Consider the following 17,224-nt stretch of genomic DNA (forward strand, 5'->3'; position numbering starts at 1 on the left):
GGTAGATCTTCTGTCTGAGATACTACCAGCCCAATCAGCATCTGTGTACCCATGTACACATATCTCTGTCCCAGTCTCATAGAATAGTCCACAATGCAAAGTAGACCTCACATACCTCAGTATGCGTCTCACAGCATCCAAATGCGGTTTCCGTGGAACCTGCATAAACTGACTCACCAACCCAACAACATAGCTCAAATCTGGTCTGGTGATCGTCATGTAGATCAAACTTCCTACTATGCTCCTGTACATAGTAGGATCCTCCAAGATCTCTCCTGAATCTGCACTCAACTTGCCATTCTGATCCAATGGCACAGAAATAGGCTTACAGCCTGTCATACCATACTTGGACAACATGTCCAAGCCATACTGTCTCTGCAGTAATCCAATACCATGTGGTGACCTAATCACCTCAATGTCCAAGAAATATCTGAGCTCCCCCAGATCCTTCATCTCAAACTTCTGTCTAAGCAAGATCTTTACATCAAAGATCTCTGCATCATGGTCCCCCGTAATGATCAAGTCATCTACATAGATGACAACAAGCACAACCCCTCTATCACCATGTCTCACATACAATGAGAAATCTGCATTGGCTACATGAAAGCCAATAGTGACAAGATATTCAGAAATCTTGTCAGACCATGCTCTTGGTGCTTGCTTTAAGCCATACAAGGCTTTCTTCAACCTGCAAACATGCTCGGGGTGACCCACATCCTCATAACCAGGTGGCTGCAACATATACACCTCTTCTTGCAAATCCCCATGCAAGAATGCATTCTTTACATCCATCTGATGTAAAGACCATTGCTTTGACGCAGCCACTGCTATCACAACTCTCACCGTTGCCATCTTGGCAACTGGGCTGAAAGTTTCCTCATAATCAATCCCATATGTCTGCGCATATCCTTTGGCTACCAACCTAGCCTTGTACCTGTTTATGCTTCCATCACTGTTATGTTTAACTTTGTACACCCACTTGCATCCAATGGCTTTCTTGCCTTCAGGCAATTGCACTAAATCCCAAGTCTCATTTCCATATAGTGCATCCATCTCCTCATCCATAGCTTTCTCCCAATTCACATTTCCAACAGCCTCATCAATGCATGTGGGCTCAACAACCTGCACAACCTTTGCCATATATGCATAGTGATGTGCCACATAACCATCATATGTAAATCTCTGCACAGGGTTCTTCACTCTCCCTGATCTTCGCAGCTTTTCATTCATGGCTTCCATAGCCTTCTTTACACCAGGTGTTCTCATAGCTGGGATCCCAAGCTCCTCATCAAGGCTCATATCTGAGCCACTAGACTCTCCATCAACATGAGAATGCCCTGCAGAAATGTCAGGCATACCAAGGGGCTCAACCACTTTCTCTTTTCCTTTTTGTGATGTAGTAATCACATTTGCAGGGCTGGTATTATGACGCAGCCTGCCACTCCATGGTCTATCAACAGACCCACTAGATGAGGACTCTCCTGGTCCACTCAAAGACTGTGATTGCTGACCTGCATTCTGTGCAACCACACTTCCACTCACATCAGCCCCAACAGCTTCTTTTTCAGCAGCATACCAGCTGCTCATCTCATCAAAGACAACATCCCTGCTTACCCTCAACTCACGTGTAGCAGGGTTATAACACCTGTATCCCTTTTGCTCAAGGGAATATCCAATAAACACACATTTTTCAGCTTTCGGATCCAGCTTGGTTCTCAGCTCATCTGGCACATGCACATATGCAATGCATCCAAAAACTTTCAGATGAGACAAATCTGGTTTTATGCCAGTAAACCTCTCCTCTGGAGTTACATCATGTATGGCTGCAGTTGGAGTCCTGTTCATGATGTATACTGCTGTAGAAACAGCCTCAGCCCAATAGCAATGCGGCATATTCTTCTCTTCCATCAATGCTCGCGCAATCTCAGCAATGTGCCCGTTTTTCCGCTCAGCAACTCCATTTTGCTGCGGAGTGTATCTGCATGTGTACTGTCTCCGAATACCATTCTTCTTCAAAAATTCAGAGAACTCATTGGAGAAGTATTCTCCCCCTCCATCTGACCTTAGGCACTTGACATATTTCCCTGTTTGCTTTTCAACCAAAACTCTGAAATTCTGAAAGTGAGTGAATACCTCACTCTTCTCCTTCATGAAATATACCCACACTTTCCTTGTGTGGTCATCAATGAAAGTGACATAGTACCTGCAGCCTCCCATAGAAACAGTCTTCGTAGGACCCCATACATCTGAATGCACAACATCTAGTGCATTTCTGCTCACATATCTGTTACGTGGAAACACATGCTTTGTTTGCTTCCCAAATTGGCATGCTTCACATATTTTCTGCATACCTTCCACTTTAAATTTTGGCAGCCCTGTCACAATTCCTTTTGTCTGCATAGACTTCAATCTCTGCACATTTACATGTCCAATTCTTTTATGCCATATGTCTGTGTCTGCAACAACTCCTGAACCATTTGCAAACATTGCAGCACTCATTTCAGGCATGTCTACATCCAACGTAAACATTCTGCCCACTCTGTTGCCTTTTGCAACCAACCTGCACTTGTCTTTGAAATCTTCAACATAACACCCATCAGGGTTAAACCGAACCTGCAAACCCTGCTCAATCATCTGGCCAACTGAAACCAGATTCTTTGTTATGTTCGGTACATGAAGTACATCTGCAAGGTACTTCATTTTGCCATCCTGCATAGACAATGGCACATCTCCAACGTGGGCAATTGGATGAGCAGTGTCATCCCCTGTTTCCACAAAACCTGGTCTTTCCGGGTTTTTCATCTCCTTGAACCACTCCCCATGACTCGTCATGTGGTTCGAAGCGCCTGAATCCACATACCATACATTATCTTTTTGTGCTGCATCAACATTTTCAGACATGGCATTCACAACATGCTGCATAACAAACAACCTTTCATTATCCTCATTATTTCTGCTTGAGGATGCATAGTTGTTTTGCTGCACTTTCCCATTTTGCATGTCAGCCTGCTTCTTATAACATTCAGACTGCACATGTCCAGGCTTACCACAATAATAGCATTCACGTGCATCATTATATTGCCTTTGCCAATTTCCACGGCCTCTTTGACTCCCCCTGCCTCTGAATTTGCCTCTTCCACCTGCGTGTTGTTGTTGTTGTTGATTCTGGGACTGTTGTTGTTGCTGCTGCTGCTGGCCATAATTCTGATTACCTGTTCGGCCACCTCCTTGACCGCGTCCACGGCCTCCTCTACCTCGTCCTTCCTGAATATGCCCAATCATGGTGTCCTGTATACTAATGGAAAGCCAATACATAACCTTCCTGGCTCCTTGGTTCCAGTCTTTAAACTCTTTCACATCTGCAGCAGTCGGATTTATATCCGGTATCTCTGGTGCCTCTTCATGTTCACCTTCTATGTAGTCCCAATAGCCTTTTCCCATCAGGAAATTCGTCAACCTGAACCTCCAAGCATGGAAGTTATTCTTATCCAGCTTCTCAGCCACAATTTGAGTTATCCCATCATTTGACATCTTGCCAAACACACAACTTTACCAGAAACTGCACTCTGGAAGGACAGAATATTTGCCCTGTAGCTTCACTCCCGCGAAGAAAGCTCCTCAATCGGAGATCGTTTGCCGGTGCCTCCCGTAGAGCTCCCGACAAGGGTGTAGTCACCAACACAATAGGGAAGAGTAGTTGTAGCTCTTACCCTCGTAGTACCGCTTCTTGTGGTTCTCTTGCTTGCAGCTCAGCCCTTAGCACGAACCAGGCTCTGATACCATGAAAAGATGCAGGGGGGAAGAGAGCTTGAGCTCTTGCAAGCACACACACACACTCACAAAACCCTAATAGAGAACACACAAGGTGAGAGGCTGAAAATCTTCTTCTTCTCTACTCAACACTCAACACACCATATACAAGAATAAGAGTACACACAATATGAAAGGTACTCAACCAAATACATACACAGGTTCTCTATAGTGTGAACCCGACTAAATGAGCTGGCGCTATAACTATGCCAGTCTCTAGAGTGGCTGTCACACAGCCTGTCATCCCACTGGCCGCATATCACCCAAGATCTCACCAACCATGCCAGTGGTGTAAGTGTGGGGCCTATCCCCCAGGCGGGTCATCAGTGTCCACCGCCTCACTAGAGCTCGATATCTCAACATTTTTGTGATAGAAGGCACATACAATACATCTGACATAGACTTTGTTTGACCATTGTGCATAACCAATGGTACACTTCCAACATGTGTAATGGCATGCTGAGTATCATCTCTTGTCTCCACATAGCCTTTCACATCCATAGGCTTCATATGCTCAAACCATTCACCATGACAAGTCATATGGTTTGATGCTCCAGTATACCAAGTGTCATCATTCTCAGCATTTGTCATCATAGATCCCACAACATGTTTCATGGCAAACAAGTGATTTGCAGTGCCATCATTACTGCTTGATGCATAATTTCTACCATAATGTCCACCACGTTGTGCTCTACCCCCTCTCAAATCATTCTGTTTGCGGAAACAATCTCTTGCCATATGACCGAATTTCCCATAGTAATGGCATTCCACATCTTGCATAGATGTTTGTTGGCCTTGCCAACGTCCTGTACCACGAGGATTACCTCTGCCTCTCTGAGGTGTATATCCACGACCACCTCTAGCACCATATGAAGGCTGAAAATTCTATTGTGGTGACCTGTGGTGATTCCAACTTTCCGCCTCTCCTAAGAGAAAACCAAGTCAAACTTAGGATATGGGAAGTTCTAGAATGGAAGAAAGGTCTTTTTTCCAGAACACAATCCCCTGGAATTCAACTTCAAAAGTCCCACCCTTGAACAAAGAAGTTCAATGCTTTAATTGCCAAGGATACTGTCATCGTAGTACGGATCGCCCAACTCCTTTTGGATCAAGGTTTTCAAGACAAGGAAGTCAAGGACCAAGATTCCAGATGCCAGCTCCTTCCTTTCAGAGTAATCAAGGTCCTTCATGTCTAAATCAGGGAAACCCTAGAGGTAGACCTCCTAACCAACCCTCAGCTTCAATGCAAAGTAATGCAAGACCTTCGCCTCAGAATAGGGGAAGTCAAAGAGAGATATTCCCAAATCGGCCATCTACTTCCAAGGCAGTAACAATGGAAGTAATAGAAGAAGAAAGAGAACTAAGAGATTATCCTCCAGCCTGCGAGATGAGGACATCTCGCATTTTTTAAGTGGGGTAGGATGTAAGATTCCTTGCTCCCAGCTTTTAAGATGCACAGGTGTAAGAACCGCCCCTTCAGTCTCTTGTAATCATCCCCCCTTAGAAATGGAAAAAGATCTTGTTTTACTCTGTTTTGGCCTTGAGAGAGAAAATATCTAGAGAGAGGTAATTTTAAAATTGAGATATTTTTGGATACCAAAATTCTCCTAATGTCTAGGATGAATTACCTGAAACAGAAGTTCAAAATGAACTTTTCGATGTGCATTAGAAATTAATTGAATATGTGTATAAGAGACCTTAGCCTAAGGGTCCACATTTTCAAAAAAAATTGGATTAAGGTCCAAATAAGGTTCCCAAGGGCCAATAGGATTAATCCAAGTGTTGGGATGAGATAAATACAATGAATAAAAGAAAATATCCCAAAATGAGTAAATGCTCACATAAGATGAAGAGTTGACTAAGTACAAGGTTTATTGGTCAAAAACTAAGGTATATTAGTAAAAAAAATGGGATATTTAGGTGAAATGATGCATTTTTGACACCTCAATAGGGTGGGAAACCAACTTGAGCTAGGAACCTTCTTCATCATCCTTGCTTGGGTTTTTTAATTCAAAAAAATGTGATTTTTTTCTCTCCTCTCTCCTGGAGCAAACTGGATCAAAAAGGGAGCCAAACTGATCCAAATACTATCCAAATCCTATCCAAATTGGGTCAAACTGAAGCTGGAAGACTCTAGAACCTAGTTGGGCTTGGTTAGTGGCCTCCCTCAACTATAAATAGACCCTCATTCCTTTGTATTTTCATATTGGAGCATTACCATGCTAGTATTTTTTCTAAATTAGCTTATTTCTATTATCTCTCTATTTTTTTCTAAATTAGCTTATTTCTATTATCTCTCTAATTTTCCTCTTCTCTTGAGAGCTTTGGAGCTTCTCTCTCCTCCAACCTCTCTTGGAGATTACTCTCTCTCTCTCTCTCTCTCTCTCTCTCTCTCTTGGTGGCCAAGGACTTGCTTGGGGGCGTCACTTCTAGCCAAAGAAACATGCCCAAATCAAAGGTAAACCTATTTTAATGATATTTTTTCAATTCTCTCAATGATTTTCTTCTTCTCAACCCCTCTAAAGCTTGAGAAGCTTTCTAGGCAATGGTTTTTCTTCAAATCAAGCTTTCCCAAAGAGTCATAATGTCTATTTAGATTAATGTTGATTTTTATGCTTAATCTTAATGTTTTTCTTTAAGAAAATCTCTCTTGAAAAGATTAGTCATTCCTATGGCTAAATCCTTAATAGAAGGATGATTCTTATTCATAATCTCTTTATCTTAAGCCAAACTCTATGCTTGACAAGCTACAGAAAGAGATTTTTATTTTCATGATTTTTAATCTAGGAAAAAGAAAGATTCTTTTAATCTTGTTTATGGTATGGAAAAATCATCTAAATTCATCCTAAATTGAAAGAAGGTTATGCTAAAATTTTCAAAAATGAGGAATGGTTATTTTAGTTTAATCTAGAGAATTGATCATAATTATGCTTTTAATTATGGTTATATTTATGCTATGTATGCATAATTCAATTTTAGTTTAAAAGAGGAGTTTCTATCATATTTTCATTACAAGTTTTCAATTCAATTTAGAAAATTGAACATTTCCAGAAATTGCAATGAAGCTCTGGCAAAATTTTCCAGAATAGAGATAAATCTTATTTTTATGCATAATTTTAATAAAGTAAAAAGAGGAATTCCTATCATATTCTAGGCATAGATATTTTTATGCTAAAAGTGGAGTTTTTAGTATTATTCAATAGTCAAAAAATAAAAAAAGGTTATGCACAAATTTTATAGAATCATTCAATTTATGAGAAATAGAGAAATGATTCATTTAGATAAATGGATTAGTGTAAATTATACTAAAAGAGAAAATATGGGTATAATTGATTCTGTAAATCGTATGAATCTGTTATTCAAAAAGAAGAATATTGAGTGTAGTTTATTTTGAGAAATTTGAGAAAGAATGTGAAAATATTGAATGCGTGTGAATGGATATAGGAATAATGTGAATGAATGTAGGAATGCTGTGAATGGATGTAAGAATGATGTGAATGGATGTAAATGGATGTGATATGATGTGAATAAATGTGAATGAATGTGAAGGGATATAGGAATGATGTTAATGAATGTGAATGGGTGTAGGAATGATGAGAATAGATGTAGGAATGATGTGAATGGATGTGAATAGATGAGAATGGGTGTAGGAATGATGAGAATGGATGTAGGAATGATGTGAATAGATGTGAATGGATGTAGGAATGATGTGATTGGACGTGAGTTGATGTGGGATGATGTGATTGGATGTGAGTTGATATAGGAATGATGTGATTGGATGTGACTTAATGTAGAAAATGTGGGATAACGAGAAATGATGTGGAATAATAAGAAATAACATGGAATGGGATAATAAGAAATGACATGGAGTAATGAAAAATGACGTGGAATGGGACAATGAGAAATGATGTGGAATGACAAGAGATGATGAGGAATAATGTGAAAGGATGTGGATGATGAGAAAAGAAGGGAATTCTGTTTGGATTTGTATTTGTAGATAAAACTTGTTTTTTAAAGATTGTTTTATATGTCAAGAATGTTGGGGAAGCATTTTGACCATCTTGTGAATGAGGTCTTGCCGAACCGAAGTGAAAAAGTTGCAATGGCTGACGGAGAGTCAATGAAGGACATCTCGTGTGGTGGCAAGGTCTCGGCCGAGGTCTTGACCAGCCTTAGTTTGATTAAAATGGTGAGCTTCTGGTACGGTGGATGAGGGACCAAGGAAACGGCCAAGGAGTGAAGCTGCTGCTAAGGAACCTAGAGGGTGCCGACCGTACAGTGCTCGAGCTCTTGGTCACCGAAGATACCCACGTGTGTGTCGGGGAAAAAAATGAGTTGGAGCTATTTTCGGAACACGGGCATGGATTTGGTTGATTGACCTTGCTGGTCTTCAAGGAATGAGCTCATGGCTCTTTTACATGGATCTTGTTGGTTGATCTTGCTGATCCCCAAAACTGAGAGTCCATATGGTTTTTATGTGATAAAACCCCTAGATACTATGGGCTAGGAACTATTGAAAAGGCCCGTGAGTGAGCAGGTGGTGAGCGTTTTGGTTTGTCGATGATGCCATAGGTATGCTAAGGAAGGAATGACTGAAATTGGATTTTATGGTTGGAAAGTGAAAAAGTTGGAAATTGGATCTATATATTTTGGAGGATTATGATCACTAATACTATGATTTCATTTCAAGTTTGCTTTAAAGTCAGCTAAATCTGTAAAAGGCAATTTGATATTGGGTGCGTAAGTAGTGTGTCTAAATTATATTTTGCATGAGTGCCGGCTAGGGGGCCTGGGAACTCCTTTCCATGGTACCCGAGACAAAACATAACCAAATTTTCATAATGGATCCTATCAATACAGTGGTGGGGCGGGTGGCTAACCCATGGGACTGGATGGGGTTAGGCTGGATTGATGGATCCCTGTAATTAAAATTGAATTCTATTCAAGTTATTATGATGTTGAAGTAAATCACGGATAATCCTTGTTCTATGGAAAAGAATCAATGGTTGTGCCTATTTGACAAGGAAAAAAGCGATGATCTCTATGATCCAAGTGCATGTTCCTCCCTTGATCCGGCCATGTGATCCGTGGGTTTGATCGGAATGAAAAAGGGAAGTTAAGGCCTTTGACTATGTTATAATAATTCTCCTGGAGGAACCGCCTATGCTTTTTGGGCGAGGGAAGTTTTTTTCGGGTTCAATTTTCGAAGAACCAGGGGATTAGTCTCTTGTCCGGACATCTATTGGGTGAGTCCCCGAGTGGGAAACCCTATCCCGTGCACGAGATTGCTACTTTTGCTGCTAGCTTCTCGGATTCCAGTGCGCGGAGTGGGTAGGGGTCTCACAAAGGCATTGGGCATATTGAAGCTCTACAGGTTTAGGAGCTTACTTGGAGTGCACTGTGTAGAGTTGAGCTCGAGGGGGAGTGTTGAGATATCGAGCTCAACTAGTGCTATGACGGACATTGATGACCTGCCTTGGTGATAGCTTCCGCAACCTACACCACTAGCATGGTTGGTGAGATTATGGGTGATATATGGCCAATGGAATGATAGGCTGTATGACAGCCATTTTGGATTACTAGAGACTAGCATAGTTATAGTGCCAGCTCATTTAGTCAGGTTCACATTATGGACCGACCCTTGTATGTTGTAGTAGTTGAGTACCAACCCATATAGTGTGTACTCTTATCTTTATGTTATGTTTGGTTGAGTAGAGAAGAAGAGGATAGAAGAAAATTAAGCTATCCATCTATGTCTTGTGTCTTTCTCTCTCTTGTGTGTGTGTGTGCTTGCTTGCTAGGGTTTGAAGCTCTCCCTCTCCCCCACATTCTCTTTAAGGGGGGGCACGGATAAGTGTGGGTTTCTGAGGGAGAGAGGGGTGTGAGGTAAGCAAGAGAGAGGGGGGGTGTCGCGCATGAGAGAGGAGAGGGGAGGGATGTTGCGCATGAGTGAGGAGGGGGGTGGTGGTTGGTGAGGAGTGGGAGAGAGCTACGGGCTACAGGCAAGAGGCAAGAGGAGAGAGGGTTGGGTTGGTGGGATGAGTGAACAAGGGGGGGCGCTCGTGGGGTTGGATGGGTTAGTGGGGGGTGGGTCGGTGAGGTGAGGGAGGGAGGGGCTGGTCGGTGGGGTGAGGGAGTGATGGGGTGAGATAGGGGGGGTTGGTCGGTGGGGAGTAAAAGAGAAGGAGAGTGGTCGGTGGGGAGTGAGAGAGGGGGTGGTCGGTTAAGGGGAAAGAGAGAGAGAGAGAGGGGGGCTTGGTGATGGTTAGTGAGGGGGGTTGGGTGAGAGTTTTTTATTTTTTCTTTTCTTGTAAAAGAAGAAGAGAAAAAGAAACTTAAGAGGGGGAATTTTTTTTGGGGCACGGATACCCTAATACCCGGCACTTCATGGACACCAAAGTGAGTAGGGGCAGGCATTTTTCTTGAACCACCACCCTTGTCTGGCCACATCTTTCAAAGTGCACTGATTGAACCTTGGATCTGAAGTCTACACAGATCCTGATCTTGTTGGTCTTCTTTTTTGGAATCACCACTATAGGTGACAACCACTCGGAGTGCTTAATGGATGACGATGATACCTGCCTCTTCCATCTTGTCCAAGTCTTTCTTCTGCACTTTGGAATATTTTAGATTCATGCGGTAGATGCCCTTCTTGACTGGCCAACTGCCATCTTTTAGTGGAATTGTATGAGTGCAAATGGTTGGGTCTATATCCTTGGAAGATTCTTATAAGTCCATGCACTGATTAAAGGATCTAAAGTCTACACAGATCCTGATCTTGTTGGTCTTCTTTTTTGGAATCACCACTATAGGTGACAACCACTCGGAGTGCTTAATGGTAACAACGATGATACCCGCCTCTTCCATCTTGTCCAGGTCTTTCTTCTGCACTTTGGAATATTTTAGATTCATGCGGCAGATGTGGTAGATGCCCTTCTTGACTGGCCAACTACTTTCTTTTAGTGGAATTGTAAGAGTGCAAATGGTTGGGTCTATATCCCTGGAAGATTCTTATAAGTCCATGCAAACGCCTCTTAGTGTTCTTTGAAAAAGTCGGTGATTGTCTAAAGAGTGGAAGGGTCCTCCCACACCCAAGCTGCCACTAGGATGGGGCGTGGCTCCTCTGATGTGCCCTGGTTCAGCTCTCTCACCTCCTCATGGTAAGTGGTGGTGGGTGAAAGAGGAGTGGTGCCGAGTGTTGCTTGATCGAGAAATAAGGGGTCATGGGTTGGGGTGATGTCCAGAGGGAAATAACCAATGCATTCCTCCATCAAGCCGACGGGTATCTCTTCTACTGGGGCAAGGCTTACTCCCTAGTCTTGGGGTGCTCTACCTGCCTCTCTTTGTGGGGGTGTGTCTAGGAGGGGTTACAGGTGCCTCTGATGACTCCTCCCATGAAGAGACCATGGCTGCTACCTCCACCACACATGGTGGAGCTAGAGCTCAATAAGATACCACACGGTGGAGCTAGCTAGCTCCATGAAATTATACAGCTAGACTTCAATGGATGGTAGCTCCACCACATGGTAGATATAGACATAGAATTCTAGCTCTACCATCCCATATGGTGGAGCTTGATTTTAAGGGATTCTAGCTCTACCACATGGAAGAGCTAGAGTTCTAAGCTAGCTCTACCACGTGGAGCAAGAACGCATTGAAAGAACCAAGATCTACCATTTGTTCAATCTAGACCCCCAAGTAACAACATTGATACAAGAGATTGTGTATTGAGAGTCCCCTTAGAGTAGGATGCACTCTCCAATTTTAAGACTGCATATTGTAATGAACAAAGACTAAATAAACAAGAATTTATAATTTGACATGGTGAAAGTATCCTTATATACACAACTACTACAAATTAACATTATTAAAGATAGAAAGAGTCTCCTTGCAGTAGGATGCCCTTTGTCAAAATGATAGTTAAAAGTCTTCACCTACTCTACTAAAAAAATAATAATTTGCAAAGTTTGACCAAAAGATAAAAGGATAAAAGGAGTCCCCTTAGAGAAGGATGCACTCCATTTATGACTCAATTATAATAAGACATTGTAAATGAACATGAATTTATTGCTTGTGCTAGAATTTGTTCAATGCTTTGCAAAGGTAAACATTTGAATAGTATGCTCCATAAGAGGCCTGATTACGATATCATATTTCAATATATGGACTTTTATTACATTAAAAAAGGCCAAATTACTTGCATCCTCTACATTTGATTATAATAGGGACAAACAAAATGAGCTTCATGGTGGTGTAATACTTTCATGATGCCTCCTCTTGTTGCTTTGCTTGATTTTCACTTTCTGCTTGCCTCTCTGCCTCAGCTTCAGCATCCTCTCATTGCTTTCTTTGAATTTCAAGTTGTTCCTGCCTCTCTGCCTCAGCATCAACCTCCTGCTGTGCCTGTCGCTCAGACCTCTGCCTTTTTCCTATTCTCTACTTCCAATTTCTCTTCTTTAAGCCATTTCTTCATCACATCATCTGAGAATTGGTTAGGTTTTTCTTCAAAGGCATTATCCCATGTATACTCTTGCCGATCTTCATTCTGCGGCAAGGAAAATTTACAAAAGAAGATAGAAATCCTCTCTATTTTTACTAGAAAGGTGTTCTTTAATCATTGTTTTTGGCTATCAACTTGGGGGTTCACTCATAAATATATAAGCGTAGCACGTGGGTTCAACAAAAGGGTTTTTTTAAATCCCTTTTTTACACATTTTTTACAACCATTTAAAGGGGGTATTTACAGATTGAATAGAAAAAGGGTGTGTTTTATTCATGAAAAAATTATAGAAAAGGGGTTTTTAAATTAGACCTTGAACGCACGTGATATACACATTTTACATATAGTGAAACCCCACCGCCCACCCTCCCCCAAGGCTATCAGTGGTGGTGATGGTTGAAGTATTAAGTATGAGTATATCAACAAATTCGAAAGAGGAAGGAATCACACCAACATTATTTTTTAAAGATGGAATCACACTAATATTCTTTTTTTCTAGAAAGTGAGTGGTGATGGCTGGAGTATGTATGAGCACCAACAAAATCCAATGAAGATCGAATCCTTTCTTTTTTGCTATAAAGCTTATTTTAATGGTTCTTTTATAAGATATATTAGTATTGCATTGAATATTTTGGAGTGCTTTTCTAGTCTCAAATACATATAAAGATGAACAAACTATATATACAAAATACACTAGTATATCTATGTGTAGGAGAGTAAGTACGATATATCTATGTGTCAAGGATAGGTATCTATCTATTATTACCTTGTAAATGATATAAATGAATCACAACAAGTGTAGTATATATCTTGGAGTCCATGATCATCTTGTGGGGACACTCTATATCCAAAACAATTAAGGCAAACCTATCCTTTCAACCTGTATATGCACATTGCAGAGGTCTTGCAAGGCTTAGCCATTAAGAAAGCTACACGCTCGTCCGCAAGGTCAAGGCTTAAGTCAAAACGCGTAAGCTACGCGCTTGTATGCAAAGTCAAGCACCCAAGAAATTCAGAGGTGAAGGCTTAGCCAAAACGCGTGGAATTAAAGAAAGCTACGCGCTTGTACGCAAGGTCAAGGTTCAAGTCAAAACGCGGGAAATTGCTCAACCAAGACGCAGGAAAGCTACGCAGAAGGTGAAGGCTCGAGTCAAAACGAGTCAAAATTATTGCTGCACCCAGGGGGGCCAAGATGGACTTGACCTACAATGTAGAGACAGCCTCTTGAAAAAATCCGAGCAGCAAAACACAAGTCCCCACTATACTAATTGAGGTATCACACTATTTGACAGAAGCAGCATCTAATTTGCGGTATCACACTCTCACACACCCCACTATCAGCTACCTGATCGCCCTTCATTTGGCGTCGTGACCTCAATATATTCCCCCTTCACGTGTGCTCTGAGCTCACTAACAGTACATACCATGAATACGTGCAAAGTGTTGATTTGTGTCGTCGTGGGCTTGCTCGGATTCCTCGCGTTCGTTTTAGGCATCGCTGCAAAATCTCAGGGAGTAAAGGTACGCTTATTATTCAGTCATATTGTGTTACTATCTTCTGTAATCTCGATGACGTGATGCACATCAGTGATGATGATGTTTATTATAGGCCCCTGACGCCGTCTTCTCCAGCGATTTTACAACTTGCTCTTTTAAACATTCGAGTCCTGCTGCGGCGATGGGAATCATGGGAGGCCTGTGCATACTCGTTGCACAGATCATAGCCAACGCCTTCGGTGGCTGCGTTTGCTGCTGCCGGCAAAAGAACAACACACCATCTAGTGGGGGGGCCAAAACAGGCGCAATTTTGTGCCTCATCTTTTCATGGTAATTACTGTTTCTATCAGTCTGATAATGACGATGACCATATCATGTGTGCGTGGGTAAAGAATGAGAGAGAGACAGAGAGAGGGAGGAAGGTGTCTAAGCCCAGTATGATTGTGCCCGGAAAAACATATCTAGCAGCTGCAAGTTAGCACCCGTTATCTACAAGATCTAATAGAAGTAATTACTTGTACGCTTCGCAGGTTCTTGACTGTGCTCAGTTTTCGGTTCTTTCTCGTCGCCGGCGTCTTGAATTCCTCCGGTCATCGCACGGCAAAGCAGAACGACTCTAGTCCCCACATCTACTGCCCGCTTCCTAAACCCTGGGTGCTGCCTGTTAGCGGTTTCCTGGCTTTCGTGGCAGCCGCACTGGCTATCATCTTCTACTTGCTAGCCACGTCCGGAAGTGTAAAAGGAATTGCGCACAGCCGCCAAGCAGGCGCAGTCGAAATTCCGCCTGCTTACCCAATTTATCCTCGTGCTTAGGTGCCCGTCCGGTGGAGTGATCTCCCCATCTTTATGTAATCATGTTAAAAGAATACCAAGTAGCTTACACTTGCATGTAATCATTCTCACTAGTTTGATATTTTAAAAGAATACAAAAATAAGCATTTAAGTTGTAACTTACACATGTAAAAGCGTGTAAGGCAACATTTGAAAGTGATTATTTGTTTTTTTAATTGAGTATTTCAATGCATGAACTGATGATAAGCTGCAACTTACAGTTGTGAGTAATGATTCTGAATAAATTGAATTTCAAAACAGACAAAAATAAAACAACGGCACGTCTATGATGTTCAATCCCCTCCTTGCTTAGGCATGAAAGTGGTTTCCCAAGTAACTCTAGCCTTGGTGTGTGTTGTGTCGCCTAATCGAATGAGGCGACATAATTGGCCAATCTACCCCCCTATGAAAAACCTAATGAGCTTTTTGGCTAGACTTAACCCACTCTATAGCTTCCCAAAATAAAAAGATGTCATCGCATATACTTGAAGGAACCGATTCTATATGTCATGAATAATTCTTTGAAGGAACCGATTCTATATGTCATGAATAATTCTTTGAAGGACCAGCTGCTGTAACCTCATACTCAATACCTTAGCTAAGATTTTATATGCAGAACCAATGTGCTTAATGTTGATCTTATCCCTTCCCTTGGGGATAAGGTGGATTAGATCCTTAAATCTTGAAAAAGTGGGGGCATTATATCTGTATGCCACATGTCTTGTGTGAAAAGCAACAATGATCTCATCCTAATGTGGTCCTTCCAAAAAGGATGGGGAGAGACCATCATCATCTAAGCATAATTAGACAATATCCATCCATTGCTAAGTGATCAAAACAGAAAAATAGAAGTATTGTAGCATTTTTATGGCGTGGATCCATGGCCATCTAAAAAATTAATAATGGAAACATCATCATGAAAAAACAAACAATAAAGCTGTTTAGATTGGAATGCAACCAAATAGGCCCCACGACTGTAGATTGTTGTGCAACCAAAATAGGCCCCATGATTCTAGATTGCAGTGCAACCAAAATAGCCCCCACCACTCTAGCTACTAATATAATCATCCCCTCCTTGTTCGAGCTATGGTGCTTGTGATCCTCTCTCTCATCTAGCACCGTCTTGTCCATGATGCTTGAGAGAAGGCAACGGTTCGGCCTCCTCAATGAACCATATAAAAATTAAACACTCGTTACTAAGTAATTACTTACCATATTACTAAAAATTTTAAAGAATAGTTGCATTGTAAACATTATTGCATTATTTTACCACATACATTTGGTATAGGCTCCCCTCTACACCATGAAGGAAATATCTTTTACAAGACATGTGCGGGTACAAGCCAATATCTTTTACAAGGCATATGTGGGGTGTGTGTTCTAAACTCAATGAATAATTTGAAAGCTTTAGACTATAGGTGCAACACCCATATGGCTTATGAGCAATATATAGGAGGAAACGCATACACCAACCCAAAGAAAAAACTTCACATCCACACACACACACACACACACACACACACATGGGCCGAGTTTTTAAAAAGTGCCTTTAAGGTACATGTATCATTGTCATTAAGGATTCCGAAAGACACAGCTTTGGTAGCTTAGGTACCCCTCCTAAGGCTTATATAGAGTCATTGATCTCTTCTAGACCCAAAAAATAATTGCATGGAAGATGAAATGCCTAGGTTTTTGGCAAAACAACTATTGGAGTTCATGTTAGACTCCCTTTCTACATAGACAACCGAATTGGTGAAAAGTGGATACATGCCCCTTGTAGTTTTGGGTAACTTAATGTAAGGACGAAATGGATGGCTTTGTGGAAGGAATTCCTCTTTCTTATATACTTGGACATGCACCAAGAACAAGGGTATCGAGTAAGGATGGCCTTAAAAATGAGAACTAGAGTATTAGTCTTGGCATGGCTTTGATTGCTTGTTGGAGCATCCAAAGCGTTAATAATATAGCCAAGATATGAAATGAGTTCAAACCCCTTCTCCCCAAAAAGTTAGTACAAAAATAGAAGAATAGACATGGTCTGCCCATAACTAGTCTTTGATCAAGAATTCAGGCAAGAAAATTAATCATCCATTGATAAAACTGAAAAAGAAGTCATCCTTAGAGCTTTGAAAAGAGAGGGAGACATAAAGGAGGTTCAAACAAGTAGGGTTTACATGAGTGATGGATTACTAAATGTACAAAGAGAAATCTTCTATGAAAATATAAATGCCTAATGAATGGACACTAAACAAGAGAGTTTCCATAGTCTAGTAAAGAAAAGGTAATTTAACAAGTGGATGCAAGAACATGAGAGACACTAAGAGCCATCAAAGGTTAAATGTATGTGATATGAGAGAAAGATGAAGCCCTCATATCTCATCACCCCTAGCACCGTCTTGTCCATGATGCTTGAGAGAAGGCAACGGTTCGGCCTCCTCAATGAACCATATAAAAATCAAACCCTCGTTACTAAGTAATTACTTACCATATTACTAAAATTAAAGAATAGTTGCATTGTAAACATTATTGCATTATTTTACCACATACATTTGGTATAGGCTCCCCTCTACACCATGAAGGAAATAT

General features: G+C 41.3%; 1 protein-coding gene across 1 annotated transcript; it reads left to right on the top strand.

Annotated features, from left to right (window-relative positions):
* Window positions 1-13,577: 13,577 nt before the first annotated feature.
* LOC147627677 (protein DESIGUAL 2-like) lies at window positions 13,578-14,739 on the top strand. The gene is made up of 3 exons (XM_086815113.1): window positions 13,578-13,831; window positions 13,920-14,137; window positions 14,338-14,739. The coding sequence occupies exons 1-3, from the start codon at window positions 13,736-13,738 to the stop codon at window positions 14,618-14,620; spliced, it is 597 nt and encodes a 198-aa protein (XP_086671239.1). The 5' UTR covers window positions 13,578-13,735; the 3' UTR covers window positions 14,621-14,739.
* The last annotated feature ends 2,485 nt before the right edge of the window (window positions 14,740-17,224 follow it).

The sequence above is a fragment of the Cibotium barometz genome, chromosome 20 (assembly GCF_041138505.1).
Source record: "Cibotium barometz isolate CiBa-2024 chromosome 20, ASM4113850v1, whole genome shotgun sequence".
Taxonomy (NCBI): domain Eukaryota; kingdom Viridiplantae; phylum Streptophyta; class Polypodiopsida; order Cyatheales; family Cibotiaceae; genus Cibotium; species Cibotium barometz.